At 43.8% G+C, this 20000-nt stretch overlaps 1 protein-coding gene across 1 annotated transcript in view; it reads right to left on the reverse strand.

Moving 5' to 3' along the window:
* Nucleotides 1-20000, reverse strand: part of usp43a (ubiquitin specific peptidase 43a) — a 97770-nt gene that overhangs the window by 55021 nt on the left and 22749 nt on the right. Inside the window, exon 4 of the mRNA XM_034541899.1 lies at nucleotides 11243-11346. Coding sequence (XP_034397790.1) covers nucleotides 11243-11346 — 104 coding nt within the window. The remainder of the gene's footprint in view (nucleotides 1-11242; nucleotides 11347-20000) is intronic.

Below are 20000 nucleotides of genomic sequence, written 5' to 3' on the forward strand. Positions count from 1 at the left end.
TCACTAGATTGTGGGTTTCATTTTGGGGTATCGTATCACGTGACCTCTTGACATGTGTCAAGATGCACAGATGGATGCATCCGGTCATTTCTCAAAATAAAACCTATTTCTGACCTTGATAATCAACCAATTTTTTTCATTAATTCTTTCTGTGCGGCCCCGGTATCAAGGGACCACCGGGCCGGGGACCGCTGCCTCATAGGATCGCGTGACGGCAACAAGCAGTCGTCTAGCACTGAAATAGTGTGGGAGCGGGTAAGCAAACACAATGAAATGTAGCTATTACTACAAATCCGCAACACGTTTCCAGTTACGCACATTCCTGGTGTGAGTGATGCTTTCGCTTTTATCTGAACCAACCTTGGCCTCGAGTGACCCGTTGTCCTTCCGTCAACCTGACGGTAATCTGGCCTTGTCAAGTGAAAACAACATGTTCAGCTTGTTCCCGAGTCACATAATCCCCTCATAGTGCCGGAACATAATCCTTTTATTCACGTGAGATCATCTAATGCAATTAGGTGGCTGTGTGCCTGACGCTGCACTCATTGAGGCAACATTAAAGCACCGTTTCAAACCATTGCATTTTTAACTCTGGCAATTTCTTTGAGGCAACTTGACAGAGGTAGAGTTTCTCCATCAGAGGGAAACCAATTATCCTCAAAAAGATAATAGGCTTTAAACAAACTTTGAAATGCTAACGCAGCTGTCGACATCCTTTGTTAAGTTAAGTCGTCTATGAGAAGTGGACAGAGTTATTGTCACATTAATTATTGAATTGTAAGACTTTTTTATTTTTGCAACCAGAGAAAACACGATAAGGTGGAGCCATAGACTGTGTAGAACACGTGGACGTAGTCACCGAGTGGTTTGTGGACTGCCGTTTTGAAGCCTTGAGTTCTGCGTTTTGGCCGTCGCCATCTTGGATTCCGGCCAAGCATACCCTGCTTTATGGTTTATTTCACTCTAAATAGGACCATAATTTACTACATTAACATCATGCTGTATTAGAGAAGACTTGAAACTAGCGATTGGGACCATACACTCATGTTTACTGAGGTAATAAATCAATAGAGAAGTATGGTCATTTTCTCATACAGTATCAGACTTTTATCAACCCCTGCTGGCCAGTAGAGCAAATGCAAGTTGAAGACGCTTCAGCTTTCGCTTCAATTTTCAGAACAGAAGGTTGCCACCTGAGTTAAGAACAGTTCTATAAAAGTTTAACTTTTTTTGTTGTAAAAAATGTAGATATTGCTAAGAAGTTGTCAAATGTGAATCTTTAATGAGACTTCTGTGTTGCACTACATTGATATCTATTTGTTCGACTTGATCTTGAAGGACAATTATTCCAATGTTGCTGCATAATGTTCTCTTAACACCGACAGCTCTGAGAGTGCGATCACATTGTGCGTACGTGAGCTGCCAGATGCTTCACGTTTCATCTCCCACTATCATTCCTGCCAGTTGAGCTGCTTCCAAGTTTGTGGAGATGCAAACTTGTCAAATGTACAAAATACGCTGGAAATAATACATCAGTTCTTTTCAAACTCTGCATTACCTCGCTGTCAGTGGTGCAACCATTGTGCCGTAGCAGCCAGTCACGGGCTCGCTAATGATTCCAGAAAAGCGGACTGACACACGCACACACCCAAAAACTTTTTATTTACACTCAAATACACACAAGTGCGTGCAGGAACTCCCCCCCCCCCCCCCCCCCCCACACACACACACACACACACACAAAACCAGACCATCACTTAAAAAGCTTGCATTGAGGCTGACAGAGTTTCCGTATTCCTGCTGATGTTTTATGACAGACAGAGCAAGGTTCAGTCAAACCAAAAAGACCTCCATCCTTTAGTCTGGACCCGGCACCCGGAGCTGTACCACACACGCCCACGAACGGGCGCATGCACAACCACAGCAGCAGCTGCTCTTATTCATCACGAAAGAAAGCGGGAGCTGCTCAGCATCCCTCCGATCTGCTCGCGGCTGAATAAATAACGCTCGCACCGGCAGCGCCGCTGAACATTATGCAGCATCACGTCGTCTGATTCCAGCGTGCTTTTTCTGTTGTTGTTTTTTTTATTAAACACCGTTATTCTAAAATGGGAAGCTTTGCAGCAAAATACGGGGAAGGATGTGGGTGCTGTGGCACCAAATAGGTCAGGGTGATGGGGTGTGACACACACCTGGTGTAAAAGTTGTGTGATTCAGCGATGAGCTGATGTTGTCAGATTTGCAGATTTATTTGACAGTGTGAAAATGCAGCTGCAGGTGCTAAATTTGACGATTATACCTCGTGACGACAGCAGATTAATAACTGAGAATAACTAAGAATTTAACAATAACTTTGAATCTACTGCGAGGCCCTGTGTGGCAATGGATGTGTCAAACTAACTTAAAGAAATATAAGTTGCAGAGAGCTTACACACACACACACACACACACACACAAAAACAAAAAAAACATTGAGCCGCCCATTTTGATCCCATACATTCTCAGTCTAATGACAGACGGTTGGTAACAGCTTCAATTTCATCAGTTCCAGTGATTCTTTCCTTTTTTTCATTTGCCTCAGAAATGATTCGGGTCCCAGCAGCGACCAAACTGCAACGTTCTTGTCACCGAAACCTGATTGTTTAGTCACAGCAGTCGTGACCTTATTTAAGGCGTCGGACGACCGCTCCGCTGACAGTGACGGATGGAGGCCTGGGCTCAGGTGGAACGTTTGTTGCTGCTATTTAAACTACAACACAATAAATAAAAACATTGTTTCAAAAAAAAGAAAAGAAACTGAGATTCCTTCGAGTGAAACCGTTCCTCTCATAAAGGGGGAGTTTCATTCTGCGTGTTTATTTTGAATTGCTATTTAGGAACTGTTGAAGACTTAACCAAGATGCCAGCTATACATTCACCAGCAGCAAACACTACTAGGTCAAAAAGTGTCATGACCCTTTCATCAAGTTTCTCTCACTGGCTCCAAAACATCACATCCTCTTCATGATCTTTTAGGGAGAAACGTGTAATGGTACTCAGAATTTTTTACTTTATGAACACCCCACCCCCACATATTTATAACACCTGGCTGGATTGTTAGGGGCGAAGCATCGGAGCACATTCACGAGTCAAACTCAGGCGCACCCTGCGTTAGAGGCGACAGGACACAGCGGGCTCTGATGCAGTGATTCTCGGGGTAAATGAAGAGCTGATTAAAACGTGACCTCCAGCCACAGCGGCACTTTATACCATGGTCGTCTACAGGTCAACGCTCCTCCAGGGACTGGAAGAGAGCGAGAGAGAGTTCTCTCTCTTCTGTTCGGCTGTCTGTCAGTCATGTGTCACTGGCTGTGGATTGGAGGGCACTCATCGAGAGTCACGGGCAGGGGAAATTAACTCAGCTAAAGGGGTGTTTGAGACACACACACACACACACACACACACACAAAGAGACACACACGCACGGACCGACTTGCGTTAAATCTCACATAAGCTCACTTTCTCAACTTAACTTTTAGAAGCGTTGATGCTCCCTCTTAAGGCCTTTACACAACGGGGGGTTGTGAGGAATAAAGGACACGAGAAACAGAAATACTCGCCCTGTGAATAGTTTGCATCAAAACTATTCGAAACCGGCAGTGATGACAATTTGCGACAGTCAGCAGAAATTACAGAAATTAGCAAAATGCCCCGAGGGACACGGAGTTCCCTCTGGTAAACAGTTAAGCAGCTCAGCATGGGAGCGGGTCGTCTTTAAGTCGGCTAGTCCATGTGGATGTGTCCCTTTGGGCCTTTTGAACGGCTCCCGTGGGCTCAGTGTGTGAATGTTGGACAGTCCTGATGGGCAGGTGGCACCGTGCGTGGTGGCCCCTGCCTTCGGTGTCTGAACAGGTGAATGACATGTAGTGTACCGGTGCTTTGAGTGGCCGGAGGAGTAGAAAAGCGCCGTACAAGTCCATTTACCATTTGATGCCTTTATTCACAAAAAGCCGAGGAAACAAATCAAAAAGGTGCGTTGCTGTTTTTGTTGTGTAATATGTGTGTTCTGTTGTACACATGACATCTATTGCTTCTGTCCATCCGGGGAGAGGGATCCTCCTCTGTTGCTCTCCTGAAGGTTTCTTCCCTTATTTCCCTGTGAAAGGTTATTTTTGGGGAGTTTTTCATGATCTGATATGAGGTCAAAGGTCAGGGATGTCGTATGTGTACAGATTGTAAAGCCCTGAGGCCAATTTGTAATTTGTGATATTGGGCTATACAAAATAAACTGAATTGAATTGAATTGTTGGGGAATACTCACGACAAAAAATACATTGACATTAAACTGACATTGCAAAGACAATATTGTGATTCTCAATGCCACCTTTATACATGTGAGTTTCCTCCTTCCTGGTTCAAACTAACTCAGGATGAATGGATTCTTGCCAGCCCCTTTAATAAGCGACAGACACCTTGGCGCACACGCAACTCACTTTTCAAGTCGACAGCGGTGAAGGTGGTTGTGTGAACAAATAAAATAAAAAATTAAAAGTATGGCGATAAGGATTATGACGGAGTTGGATATTGGCCGCCTGCAGTCAGATCCTTTGTTTGTCTGTCCTGCCAGCTGTCACCCCACTGCGCTGAGTTAAAACACTGGAACTATCTCACGCAGGCACAGTGTTCAAAGGGAGGGAACAGAAAGAAACACAAAATACATAAAGAAACAGCCAATTATAATGTGAGCGGAGTCGCTCTGTCAGCGATCATGTTGAGTGTCCATCAACATCAACAACAACAACAACAAGTGTGTCAGTCTTTGAAAGTTTCTCAAGATCTTTTGTTTACGTTGCTAGTTGCTATATGTCTCTTGCGTTTTTTGTTATGGGACAAACGTTTCCATCGACGCAACATTTCAAATTGGGCAGTTATAGTAATGGATACAGGATTTACAGGGTTTTTTTCAAACGGGCAACCGTTTGGGCAAAAACTTCTATGCAGCCATTGCTATGAATGACAAATAACTGTCTAGTTCCTAGACACTTTCCTGTCAACCTCTCTCTCTCTCTCTCTCTCTCTCTCTCTCTCTTGTGAGGTGGAACCGATTCTCCAAACAAGCGACTCTTCCATGGTATCTCCCTGCTCCAGCCAGCCAGCGATGTGTGGGTGTGTGTGTGTGTGTGTGCAGTGTAGCATATATATATATACACACACACACACACACTGGGTTTCACAGGTAATTTTCTGGTGGCTCTCCACAGTGGAAAAGTAGCGGTGTGTTTTAATGAGCCTCGAATCTGGAGGCCTGAACTTCAACTTATACAGTTTGGGTCCCAGACAGGAAAAAGTTTGAGAATATAAACTCTTGTACAATGCCAGTTCCAGAATAAGATTCAGATAGAGCTTGGAGAGTGGGGAGATGGGAAGTTGTGCCTTAGCAGTTGTGTTCTTTTCAGTTCACAAACCAATAGTCACAGTTAATACGTCCACTTCCTGCTTACGGCCTGTGGTTCAGAGGTCATCTCAGGCTCCAGTGGTTCAGGTACTCGCTGGTGAGGTAATTGTAAACTACTGATTAACTGTGAGGTGTGAGTGAGGTGGCAGATGACTTGTCTTTGCAAAACAAAAAAGAGAAAAAAGGAGCTCAAAGAATCACTTCCATTGTGTACTGCTCGGCAATAACCGTCTAGCGCCCACTTCAAAGTCTGGTACTGCGGGGAGCTGCGTGACACCAGCAGGGGGGTGGAGGGGGGAGGGGGGAGGGGGAGTGGTGCTGTGGGCGAGGCACTGTCGGTGGCAAAAGCGTCAAAATCAAAGTAAGTGAGGTCAAACAAAGTCTGGCCACATTTTCGGGGTCCAGCCGCTCGGCTGCTGCCCGCCGCTGACGGAGCGACCAGGCGGTCAACGCGAGCACATCCCGACCTGGCTGGAGCCCCTGCGGACCATCTTTGAAGATGAGAGAAAGTTTGCACTCTCCTATGAAGCGTCGAGTCTTCAAAGGATCTGCCGTACAAATATATGATTGGTGGAGGGAGCGTCTCATGCTGGACAGATATGCCCCGCATATCACGACCACGCCACAATAGTAATCAATCGTCCGTGGCTCTGGGCTCCACTTGTCAGGGAATGAGCAAAAACGATGCACGTCTATGTGTCTTTCAGCTCTATAAACCTGGAAATCATTGGAACTCTAGTTTGCCTCTGACACGTTCATTATACAAACTGTGTAATATCCCAAACGCTTTCACATCCAATATGCATCCAAATAAAAGCCACTGTGATATTTAGAGAGAAAAAAAACAAAGTAACCATCACCAGCTATCTTGTTTGTCAAGAAGACGGAGATCGAGGCCGGGGCTTTCCGCACGTCTCCCAGGCCATTAAAAATAGATGCCACAAACTGAGAGCGACAGACAGAGGAGGAAGGGAGCGAGCGAGGGAGGGAGGCTTTTGACAAAGCCTCATTCAAACGCCGCGGCGCAACGTAGCGACTTGAGAGCCGACTCCCACACCGGCAGCCCAAACCACAAGACAGCCGCGGCCTCTAATCGCAAACATTTATTCAGATCAGACGACTGCACTGGATGCCTCTGAGGAGCATCTCTGTGAGATATAAAAAGAATCAGGAAGGAAGAAGAAAGAGAGATCAGCCAAGTGATGGAGACAGAGAGAGAAGGCCAGAGAGAGAGAGAGAGAGAGAGAGAGAGAGACACACACAGATGGAGAAGGAGACAGACGAGAGCCGCGAAACAAAGAAAACTAAAATAAGGCGCTGCGAAATTGAGAGGGAGTGATTTCTCTTTGCATTTAGAGCCGGAGTGACTCCGATCCCCCAGTGATTACACAAAGTAAAGAGGAGGAGAGCACATGAAGGTCCCCCGACTCGGCAGACTGAAACCCGCTAATGTGGCGAGAATACAAATGCATGCAAAAGGCATATTTACACTGAAGACGGTCTGATGGAAAACAAATCCAAAAAACATTATTTATTAAATGAGAGTGAGTCACCGGGGGGACGGTGCTGCCGCAGAGTTTGGAAACAAATCAACACTCTGCGGTTTCAATTAGAGCGGAACTTGTGTTCGTGATGTGTTTTGTCGCGGAGCAGCCAGCACTTCATTAAGGCCTTGGACTGGGAACGTACTGCCAGTGATGAATTGTATTTATTGATATGTTTCTACGATGGTATGAAGAAAACAGCAAGATGGTGCCGTAAGAGATGGAACTGAAATTGTGAAGTGAGTAAATGAAGACCGGGTGAGCTTTTTGAGCGCTTCATTTGATCAATTCATAGTTTAATGTGACACATTCATGAACATCGCTGTTCTGTGATGTAAACATACCCGAAGAAGAAGAGTCTGGTCTTTTGTCTGGTTATTATATGAAATAACGTCTATGTTTGATAAGATTTGTGAAACCTTTTTGAAACTAATATAATATAGTGATATAGTAAATTGAATATCTTTGAATTTTGGTCGGTAATCGTGATTCATTTTGGAATATTTAGATATTTTATGAACTGAAAAATGCTTAGCTAAAAATGCTCACTTTTTGTCAGCACTTTTATATACTTATTTGATATTTGAATCCAACAATTACAAAACCATGATGTGGAATTTCAATTTTTTTTGTATTGTATGGACTATTTGGCAATATAGAATATGTAGATCCTCGATGCTCTCATGCTACACTTGAGCAAATAGATCAAAAAACGCATGAACTGCTTGGTCTAAGTCACATTGACATTCAGCTGGACTGAACGCATTTTAAATTACCGCTAATGAGAGCCGTTATGTCCTTTCAATTAGCCTGTGAATCGCTTACACTGACCGCAAGCGCTAATTTCCACAGCTAATCACTAGCATGCTGACTATTGTTATGATTATGTTTAGGTAGGAGTCTTGTCAAGGGACTGTTATGGTGTCAAAATACATACTTGTTTTTTTGAGTTTCGATGAAAGGCTTGGGTGTGTGTATGCATTGTTAGCACTAGCAATTAGCACAAGTGATTTACAGGCTATTTAACAGGGTAATGGCTATCACTATTTGTTATTTTAAATCATTTAAGTCTGCGTAAATGAAAGTAATGTAGACCAATATATCCCATAATTTGCTGTTGCTATAATCCGTGTGAGTAGTGGGAGAGAGAACAAAGAAGAGAAGGAGAAAGAAAAGAAAGAAAAAACCCGCACACAAATCAGCCTTTGCTTGTAAATGGGTGACCAAACTCGGCAAAAGTCCATTAATTTCCCACAGAGCTGAGCAACCAGGGAGACATTCAACGAGCTTCATCAGCTGCGACGAGTTGGCGAAACCAATCATCAACAGCTGAATAATTCATCCAGCTCCCTTGATCTCCTGCTGGTTCTTTTCCAGGACCGTATTTCCACCTGAAAACTGTAAAAATGTTTTCAAAGATCAGGCATCAGCGACCTGTTTTAGCCACTCTGCACCTATTAGCAAGGAACACTGAGTTGAAGTTCATTACAAAAGTTTACACGGACAGAGAATGTTTTTCTTCCCCCGCTCCAACCAAGTTAGTTATTTCAAATGGGTCTGATTTTCCAGTCACAACATTAGAGTCTGCTATTTTCCCCTCATTTACCAGCTTATTAGGGTCCGAGCCACTGACAAAGTCAGTCCGAGAGGACCCTATTGAGTTTGTTAGGGTTCTTATTATTCCTCTTATTCCTCTTTTTATTTTAGAACATTGGGCGCATTTTGGGGGTATTTGCGAGCGACGAAAACCGCTCAAATTTGGCAAGCTTGTCAGGCTTGGTGAAAATAGACTTATGATCAGGGAGTCACATTTTTGCCATTCATAGTTGCTCTCTAGCGCCCCCTCAATTTTTGACCTGCGACGCCCCTCACCCAGAATGTCCGATTGACTTGAAATTTTTCACACATGTCCATATCCACCTGCTCTACAAAAAAGCCTATCAGACCCCTAAGGTCCGCCTACTTAGATTTTCCGCCATTTTGAATTTTGTGAAAAACACCTAATTGACTTTCTTAACTACATGCTTGATCCAAATCAACAGAACCTGATATCAATGAAATCATTGAAGCCAGATGACGTAGAATATGTCAACCGTTTTTTTTTATCTCATTGTGGTAAGGATCTATGGCCCAATGAACATCTTAGGTTGTTTTTCAATGCTCATAGCGTCAACACTATTGGGACTAATCACTTTGAAACATTTTTCCTAAGTGCACATGGCATGCCTTAACTCTTTTGTGATTTGAACACTAGGGGGCGCTACAATAATTCGCCGAAGTTGCCCGTTTTTCCGTTTTTTTCTCTTATTTTTGCCACTTTTTGCTGTTATACATTGAACGTTATCTCCCACAAAAAAAATCCGATTTCAATCTTCTTTCCAGGATGATCAGAAGGCAGATCAGAAAACGTCGCTTTCACCCACTTTCACTTGTCATTAAAATAATTCTAATAAAATCCCACTTTCTGTTTTTTGTTATGCTAGAGACTGTTGCTTTAACTAAACCAATCTTTCCAAAAATAATCATGCATGATGCCAGTCAAGCCCTGAACACATTTCCAAGAAGAAACATTCAAAATTGTCATTGGAACACCTACTAAAAAAATAAAATGACAAGTTTTAAACACATTTTTTCAGCAAACCGGTGGTGCAGTGGGATAAACACCTGACTAGAGTGTGGGAGTCATGTGTTCGAATCCAGGCTGGGACAAACTTTTTCATCACTTTCTCTTTTTACCTTTAATTTACATGACGTGCTCTAGACTTCATGTAGAGACACATGATGCATGTATATGTTCACATTTTCAAAGCGCCCCCTACTGGCCAAAACAAATGAGATTCACATGTAATTTACACAACGTGGTCTAACACATGGTGCATGCATTTGTTCACATTCTCAAAGTGCCACCTACTGGCTCAACTAGACTTGCTCTAATCTGCCCCAAACTTGTCATGCTTGTTACAAGTCGCGGCCTGAGGATATCGACAAGTCTAATTTCAGTCATAGTCAGAGCGCCACCTGCTGGCTCAACTAGAGTGCGCCGCCAGGTGTTCCTAAAAGGTCTCTAAAAGGTCTTGAGTCGGTTCCATGTCGGAAAGGTGCTATTAAACCAGAAAGCCTTGGTTTCTGACTTTGCTTTGTGGATGAAACCAAGAGAGCCGGACAGCTAAAGAAGAATCCCACGAACCCTTCAAGTCTGTCTGACCTACTTTCTCAAGGTGCTGAATACCTTTCCCCTTTAATGGTATGGATGGCACTCTGTTTATTTAAACACAACCTCAGGACATTAGATAAAGTGCCTGGTGGAAAGCCAGCTGCATATTTGATGACAGACTCGAGATGGAACTTTTTGTTTGAGTTTTATGATTTTGACAGAATTCTTTTTTTTAAGTTAAACTTATTCCATCAGGATGAAACCCCTTAAAAATTAAAAAAGTAAAAATTACAATTAAGAATAAACACTTAAACACAATTAGACTACAAAACATTACAAAACACAACAAGCTAAACTTTGCACTCGGGCTGTCCCGAACACGTTTCGGGGGTTCGGTTCCCGTTCAGTACAGTACCACACAAAGTCGAGCAGGTCTCCCTGTGATTTTATTATATCCGTTTCCCTCCTCGACCATTTTTCGAGCCTTGGTGTAAGCCCGTGCACTTTAATGTCGGCGGAAGGGGCGACGACGCAAGCTGTCAGACATTCCTGGAAATAAAGACAGCGATAAAAGCGTGCTCATATTTAAGCCTATTAACAAATAAATAAACTGTTGCATGGGCCAAGTTATAAAATAAAAGACCTGGCTTTGTTGTGACTGTCTGTCTATAAAACTCCTCCGCTACGTTTCAGTAACCCGAAGAGCACACATCGAGAATAACGTCTGAGAATAACTTATATTAATGAATGTTGATGTATAATGAATAATGTCAGGATTTGGAGGGTAATGAATAGCATATTTACATATAGATATATAGGATCCACCTTTGAACCAGTATGCCAGTCTCAATGTTTTGGATGGCATCCCATAAACTTGAAAGGTCGAAGTCTCTTCTAGACAAATCCTCTGGTGTTTATGCAATTCAAGATGGGAGGATAAGTCTGTATAGCTGCAGGATCGACTCGACCAGACCTGAACCCATGGTGCCCTCGGTCCATTTGAAATTCTCTAAAAATGAGAGCGACTGAAAAGGATTGTATTTGAGAAAAAAAAAAGAAGAAAACACGTTTGCCATCTCTGAGCACGCTGCTTGTGTCCATGCCGCTCACCTGTACTGAGCCTGGAAGTGTTCGTGGACAAAGCTGTGTCGATCTCGAGGCTGCTGCGAGCCGGCTGAACTGGGGCTGGATGGGTCCTCCAACGAGCTGGGTCCCTGCAGACAAAAGGGACGGGGAGAGAGGGGGGCAGAGGGGAGACAAGCGATCGCTTTAGTGGACACGGAATACATTTTTGTGAACATCCTCAGACTCAGAAATGCACACCAGCGTCTTCGCAACGATATTAAATAAGAATAAGAACATGAGTTTCCTACAAGCCACAGTAAATGAATCAAGGCTGCAGTAGAGAAGTGCATCCCATTTGCCTTTACTGTGCTTCCTACGTCAATATCAGGCATCAGATATATGACAGGGGGGAGATAATGCAAGCCAATGAGCTCTCGTGTATTGAACGGCAGCTTTAACCAGACTTGACGGCAGATATGGACAAAATGTGAGCTCAAAGAATAACTTTATCTCTTGGACTTTGCCCTTTGCCTGCAGTATATCTAGACTTGAATGTACTTCTTCAATAAACCAGGAGACGATCAAACAGAGACACAGGGATATAGATTTCGAGGGAGGCCCAGACAGAGTGAGGCAATTGAATTAAATGGTGGTGGAGGAATCGTAAAATGTTACGGCATCGAGGGGGATTTCATCCGTCTGAAAAGAGGAGGAACGTTTACATGCTAATCAGTCAACACAGTTTGGACTCAGAGAAATATTTGAGATGTCAACCGGTGTCACGCTGAACTAAATGACTGCGCTGCGTCGGACTCAGCAGGGGGGGGGGGCAGAGAGACTTCAAGGATAGACATGAGAATGAAAGAATGACGGCGATGAATAAAAGATGCACGACTGTGACTCGAGGAAACAGATTGACTTGAATCTTTGTCTCGTGTAGCTGATGTTGAAGCCGTCAGTTGTCGTGATTTAACGCTCGCCCACCCCGGTATTAGTGAGGAAAAAGAGCGTTGATCTGTTGTCAAATGACAGTACAGACAGACATCCTGTTCCTGTTATGTATCGCAACCATTACCTGTAAATACGAAGTGGACGTAGTCACCGTTGACAACAGCCATTGGTTCATGAGCTGCATCTTGGACGTCGCCATCTTGGTTTTTATTTGCAACCAGAAGGAACACAAGAAGGTGGAGCTTATGCTGCGCTCCAGACAACTCGGAACTCGAAAATGTCCAAAACTACAATGGAGCGCTGGTCAAAGTCGGGTTCTTACTCCATCCGACTTCACGCGGAAGCTTTTTGTCAGACACCAGATAATTGGAGCGCACATTGCAAACGTCAAACCATCAATGAGAAGGCAACGTAAATACTGTCTCTCTGAGATACATGCTATCATATAGTAAAGCAACTTTTTTTCTGGAAAATGCCACCAAAGAATGTTGAGGCTGCAGTGCTGAGCGTTAAATTGCGTGTGCGCTTGTCAAAGGCATATCAGTTGGTCGGCTCTGGATTTTTTTGTTTACATTTGGCGTTGTGCGAATGGAACATTTGGAGGGCAGAACTATGAAACTTCAAAAGGGAAAATTAGGGTTGTCTTGAACTTGATTACAAGTAGTACAACCAAACGCTGAATAAGGCATTTTTAGGCGACCAAAAACTGGGAAAGGGTTACATTTCGAAAACAGTCAAGTAGCAACCTGTCCTCAAGCATGCGTTGCTTCATGGTCTATTTGCCTCTGAATGAGACCATCATTTACTAAATCATCATGCTGTATTCAAGACTTGAAACTGGCAATTAAGACCATACACTCTTAAATAGTTTACAGCGTTTACTGAGGTAATAAATCAAGTTAGGATAAGGGTTATTTCCTTACAGATAGATTATTTTTGCAACCAGAAGAGTCGCCCCCCTGCTGGCCATTAGAAAGAATGCATGTTTAAGGCACTTGTGCATTAGAACCAGTAGAGTAGGGTTGTCGCCTGATCCGATGTGAGGTTCTGGGACAGGGATGTCGTATGTGTACAGATTGTAAAGCCCTCTGAGGCAAATTTGTAATTTGTACATTTTGGGCTACATAAAATAAACTGAATTGAATTGAATTGATCACGACATGATATTTTTAGCTGTAGGAACAGTGGAGCCATGATGCACCTTCAAGGTATAACACATGTGCACAGCAACACTGTTTGTAGCAGCATTATTCCGGCCGGCTAACAGACATTTTGACAGGTGTTACTAGTAACGCTGACGATGCAATCTGGGAACAACCGGCCGTGGTGTGATGATGACTTTAAAATGAGCCGGTGAACCGACTGCTTGTGAAAATGAGCAGGTCGGAGACGTCCGTCTCGCGTCTCAAGAGTTACGCCCCCGAAGTCGTATATATATGTCGTCAGGCCGAGAGGCGGCGGGTTTCGGAGATTGGTGAAAAAATCATCTTTGTCTTCACCGCAATCACCATGAATTCCAAATAGGACGTTGACAGGAAGCGGTACGTGCTAAATCCAACTTTGATGACGATTCGCTGTTGTTCAAACAAAACCCAATCGCCGTGGCGTTTGCTTTGAACATTGAGCTGCTTTTTTTAAATCTTCTCCCAGGATTGCTCTTTACTAGAATATCGAATGAAGCAAAAGCACAAAGCTTTACTTTCACGCTCCAACCTTTCCAGTCTTGGCCTCGTCTTTGCTTGAAAGTTAAGTGGAGGAAAAAACACATTCATAGAAGCTCATTATTCTTTAAGTTGGCGCATAATGCAATAGTTATATCTCCGTCTTTAGTTCCCGAGTGAAACCACGAGACAAGAGCTCCAATTAAGCGCCGCGGTGTCTGGCGAGGGCGCCGAAGAGTCGACGCACAGGAGAAGAAAAACGCTGATCGGCTGAGAACAGCTGTTTGTGAGCCGTGTTTTTTCCGCGCGCTCGCACCTCCGCCATCTGCTCAAGTGGTGAGGGGGCAAAAAAACAACAACAAAAAAAACACAAAATACCTCATATCCATCTTGACGTGGCGACATGTGAGATAGAAGCAGAATTAAGGCAAGAATAGAACAAGGGGGGGGGGGGGCGCATCGAGTGTCCGAGCGGCTCAGAAGGCCCGCGTGAGCGATAAAGATTGGACGAGGGATTCATCTGCACCTGGGGGACCGCGCGCTGCAGCAGGGGCCATTTAACGTGCACTGCAATTTCCACTTTGCGCTGGTGACCATCACCTTTTCACTCAGAGAGTTGGGGGCGCCAGAATGAAGAAAGGAAAAAAAGAAAAGAAAAGAGAATTACACCACAAGTCATTCTGCATACTTGAGACGCAGAGCTTCTGAGGGGGATTTTTTTGTTTTTTTTTCCTGTATGTATTGTTGAGTTGTAGTGGATTTTATATACACTTGCACATGTAGATAAGAGAGGTTATGTTTTAAATTAATACATAAAGAAAGATATGATAATTAATTTGAGGAATATTCTGAGGAATGTATTATGAAGCATAAGAGAGGATCACTGTTTTATTATTCTGTTTGTTAATGACAAATGTAATGATTCATTGTATGATGCATCGGAATGAATGGATGTTTTATTGTACAATAGTTAAAGGGATGCCGATTGAAACCTGAGATGTTGCTTTTATTCTGTAGGCAGGATAATAGGGTTTTATTCTGAAGGGGAACTTCCTGTCCTTGACCGGAAGTGTGATCTTTGACCCCGCTAGTTTATCGATTTGAGGCATTCTTTGAAGTGGCCAATGGAACTAACCCTCAGGTGTGAACCTTATGTCTTATTCGCTGGTCAGCGTAGCATGCTGTGTCTCTGAAAGGTATTTGCATGAATACCTCCACTAACCAATGGGAGCTTAGCTCAGCGAATGCACTGCGAATAAAACTAATTGTGAGACGTGAATTTGGTCTCTTACGTGGTGACGCCTGACAGAAACTGTTGGCTAAGTCAGGAGACTGTGGAAGCGAAGCCATGTGAGCGCGTCCGGGCCTGGACCATGTATGTATACAGATGACTCTTGTTTGTTATGATTAAATAATGATTATTATATATCTCTGGCTTCGGAGCTTCTTCTTCCAAGCACAAGGTAGCTCGAGACTCTCTGAACTCTTACAGTATGTATGATTTTACAGCTGAGCCATATTTGTGTGGATTTGTGTCATTTTGAACAGCTATTGTCGTTCACCGTCTCTCGTTTGTGAATCACAGGCCGAGCCGTGTCTCCGTCTCTTCTCTGGAGGACAATGCAGAACGATCCTCAGGCCCTCGAGAGACAGACCAGGTTACAAGCATCACCATGGCAACCCTGGCCTCATTCCACACAATCAACATATGGGAACAGGGGGCTTTTTCATCAGCCACAGTGTGGCCAGAGAAAAAAAGTCATTCCGTGTTTTCGTGTGAATGAGTGCAAAATATAAACTAGTATTCAGTACATTACTAGTATCCGTATCAATAGAAGAGAAAGTCAAAGGGCAGGTTTGAAGTACCGTGACAACTCGGCTCCGAGGAGCACGAGGACGAGAGCGTGGCAGCTTCTCTGTACTCAACGCTTGCGAGATAACGCTGTTGTCCCGATTCCCACAGAGATCGAATACGCGTCACTTTGCGACGTTGGATTCTCCTGAAGATAACGGTCAAGCCCCGCAGATGCACGTGAGATGCCGCCGTAACGCCTGATGCACTTTTCACCTTCGGATTCACCGCCAACGGTTTGTCTGGCAGTGCAGCCCCCGCACTGCCACTTCCTGCGTTCTCGCTCATGCACATTTAATATCGCCGAGGACACAAAGTGCCAAGAAAGAAAGTTGTTTGTGATGGAGAGGAGGGGGAATATGAGTGGGAGACAAAGACTGGCTTTGATACTTAATTCTCGATGCATAATTGATCCGAACCAGGGCTTTTTTTTCTCTTCTCGCCACACCACATGGGGCAGGTCATCAACCTCTGAGGCAGATCTGAGCGCAGATAAACAGATGGAGGTAGAGGGACACTGTACATGTTCAGGAATATATATATATACTGTATATATATATATATATATATAGATATATATATATATATATATGTATATACACATATATGCTGCAGATACGCAGTTAAAACATAGAGACCCCACTGTGTCTCTCTATATAGCACCCAGGGAATAACGAATGCCACCGCGTCGTCGCTCCGCCAAAAATAGATGCGGGGGCCGGCCGCGGTAATAACAAGCCAATACTAATATTCAGTAGCACTAAGCTGTTCAATTGTCACACTGGGAGTATTACAAAAATTTAAAAAAAGAAGCTCCCAACAGATCTAGGCCACATTCACATTACCGGCAGCATCTCCACCTCCCCCCCCCCCCCCTGCTCCCCCCCGGGCGGTGTAATTGATTTCTTCAGATTTACTTTTACTTCCAGAGCTCAGCGTGCTCCAGCTGAAGTGCCTGTTGTTGCCATGTTCTCTTAACGGCTGTAGTGATAAACTGTGGACAAGCTTCTTTCAGAAAAGTGTAGCAGAGCAATAAGTAGGCATAAAAAGACAACTAATGGAATAAGCCTGGAAGAAATATTCTGGGGCTAAAAACAAAAAGGCTTTTTATTTTCGTACTGCTGTTCCGTTCTGCTCCTGCTGCGTTGAGAGCCTGTTTTCTAACTTGTTGGCCGATTACAGCACAAAGAGCGGATCTAATCAGTGTCCGAGCCAAACGCCTGGAGGTCTCGCTGCAACGGGGTTCTGCGGACACGCGCACCTTCGAGAAAAAGAACTGAATTATTTGTGATGAGCGCTGAGAGTGACTTTGGCACGCTCAGCCTCTTTCTATTATTACGGCGATGCTTTCACAGGGTTTAAACAAAAAAAGAAAAAGAAACAGAGCTAAGGTCACATGGGAAAAGAACAGCGTGTCCTCCTTTTGTTCTCCCTTTCTGTTTGCCCCGATAATGAGGTCGAAACGGGCACACATCAACGGCCATCGGCGGGGCTCGGCATCGTGGCGTCATGGGAGCTGTTGGAGATGGATTTGTAATATATTCAATGTCATAAGCACACATCTATTAGAAATTGCGTTAATGTAGTATGGTTTGCGGGATTTAACACATTGTTGTCGAACTATGTACGACTGTGTTCAGAGCAGTTGGTTTTATTTCTCGGTCAGAGAACAAACTCCATTCCTTCGAACTCTGACCGCTTCCACTGATTTCCTTTGAACATCTTTTGGGACTCCAATAACACAATAACAGAGTGTTCGAGCACTATTTCAGACTTCATCGACTGTTCTTCCAACCGAGCGGGGCGAGGACTCGTGGGTATTGTGCGTCAGTGAGATGTGTTGCGCTTTCGGCACGCTCTCATACCACACTTGTTTAAAAAACCTTCAAGGACGCAGATAAATTAAAGACGGGGACGTGCCGGCTCCTCTGAGTACCGGCCGGTGCTGGTGATGTCGTGAGGGACACAATAATACATACGATGTCAGTGTGTGTGTGTGTGTGTCTGTCTGTACCTACAGCAGGACACCATGGCACAACATGCAAGATTCTTGGCAAAGCCAAATAAAAATAAAATGTTTGTAAGCACACAGTTAGTGTGCTATCTTTATCCCATGAGGGCTCCCCGATAACACAGCGTAGGACAAGATTAAGGACCCAGCCATGGCAGGTGGTTGCAATGGAACCCCCCCCACCCCCCCTCTCACTCACTGTGACCTGAGACGGCTTCTTCCCCCCTCCTCCGCTTTGGGTTTTTGGGGACTCAATTCTGTGTGAGCGATGAAACATTTCTCCTGTGCAGCCTTCTGTGAATCTCTCCGGCCCAGTGCCTCTGGGGGGGGGGGGGGTTCCAGAACTCCTCACAATGCAATCCCAACATGAAAACATACGCCGCAATCAAAAGCCCCCGCTGATTCCCCGTGGCGCGCACGCATTCATGTGAGACGGCACCGAGGCGCTCCCTCCTCTACGGCGCACTGGTTTAAAGTCTGTGTGTGTGTGTGTGTGTGTGTGTGTGTGTGTGTGTAGCTTCACTGTAACAATGGGAAAGGCCGGCTGGCCGAGTTATAGCTGCGAAACGTTACAACCGTGGCGCTGACACATTGATTTATCATTGAATTATCAATCAGTAAACAAAATGATTCTTTATTTTTATTTGACTTGAAACGGCAACCACTGGAGGCTTGAAAGGTGCCCCGAAAACATTTGGAGCAGAACGGCTGGGAACGATTACAATGGGTTCTTTATTATTTATTATTAAGTATCAAAATGACCGTACACAGGGCTTCTTTTTTTGTCCTGCCTCAAACCATCTTGATCATGCATCAAAATGTATTATATTTCAAATGTAAAGCCATGAATATTGCATTTTCATCTGCAGTATTCTGTGGTGGTCGCACAACGATGCTGTAGGACACTCTAGTCTAAACAATAGTGAAAGACAGCTTTCCATGTTTGTGGGTGATCATGGAGTTTGTTTTCATTTAAACCCTCTCGTAATCAAAGCCTTCAGTATATTTTGTTTTTTTGGTTTGGTTTGGTTACTTTATTAGTACCCGTAGGTAGACTCGGTTTGCAGTAGAAAACAGTAGAAAACGAGGCATCCATCTCGACATACATGACAACAAACACATACAACCGGACAAACATGATAAAAGTACTCAAAGCTACAGATGTATAATTATAATTATAATAATAATGTGTTCACCTGCGTGGTGGCTGCTGGAACAAAGCTTTGTTCTGCACCGTGGTACTAAATATCTCCGTCTGGAGGGGAGAAGCTGAAATTCCTTTTGCAAAGGGTGGGAGTCGTCCCTTAAAATGGAGCCGGCTATCCGTTCTAACTGTCTGGTGTTCAGGGACTCTGGACTCTGGATATATACATGAGGACATAAATATGTTTTTATAATCAATGTACTTAGAGTAGAATAAGTTGCTATAAACCAATACAACGTCCCAGTCAAGCAAAAAAGGTAAAAGGTAGAGTTTATCTTCCTTTCAATAAAATTGCCCCAAACCAAGCCGCAAAATGAAAGTTATGATGTAGGTACAAATTCAATATTGAATAAAGTGCTCGTCTCATTTTGCTACTTCTCCATTTCTTTAGACACCAGTTTGAGGATCGAGACAAAGCGTGTGTCTTTCTCCTTGTTTTGATGTGAGTTTGATAACTGAAGAGACTTTGATTTGAACTCAGGCCTACGTTTGAGCAGCAGCAGCTTCAGAGTGTGCTTTTCACTCTTCAAAATTCATATTTTATCACGTAAAGGAACAGTGTGTAGCATTTATGGGGCTCTTTGGCCAGAGAGGAAATGTTATATTAATAAGTATGTTTTCTTTTGTGTATGATCACCTGGTTTTTGTCCCCTTAGAATGAGCCCTTTGTTTCTAGACATTGAGCGGTTTGCCCCGCCATGTTTCTACAGTAGCCCAGAACGGACAAACCAAACCCTGGCTCTAGATAGGGGACATACTAGTTTTTTTCGTGAAGGCCCACTGTAGTTCTCATACTTGCTTGGCATCGAGAGAAGTTTCAGTTGGTTGCAATCTGCCACCTCTAAATCCTAGACATCTTAAACACTGACACATTTCACATGTCAATGTCAACTGGAAAGTGTTCCGTACCTGAAAGGACACAAAGCCACTTCTGTAAAATAATGTTGTTTTTTTTAATATCTGTGTGCTTTTATTAAGACCCTCCCCCCCACACACACACATACACAAAAAAATTCTGAAAAATGAAATGCCATTTGACTGAGGAGAAACGCTGATTCAGTTATTGTCTCAAACCACATATTTAATCAACTGGCTCGAGGGGTTTAACACGTTCACCTGAGCTG

The sequence above is a fragment of the Cyclopterus lumpus genome, chromosome 1 (assembly GCF_009769545.1).
Source record: "Cyclopterus lumpus isolate fCycLum1 chromosome 1, fCycLum1.pri, whole genome shotgun sequence".
NCBI classification, from domain to species: domain Eukaryota; kingdom Metazoa; phylum Chordata; class Actinopteri; order Perciformes; family Cyclopteridae; genus Cyclopterus; species Cyclopterus lumpus.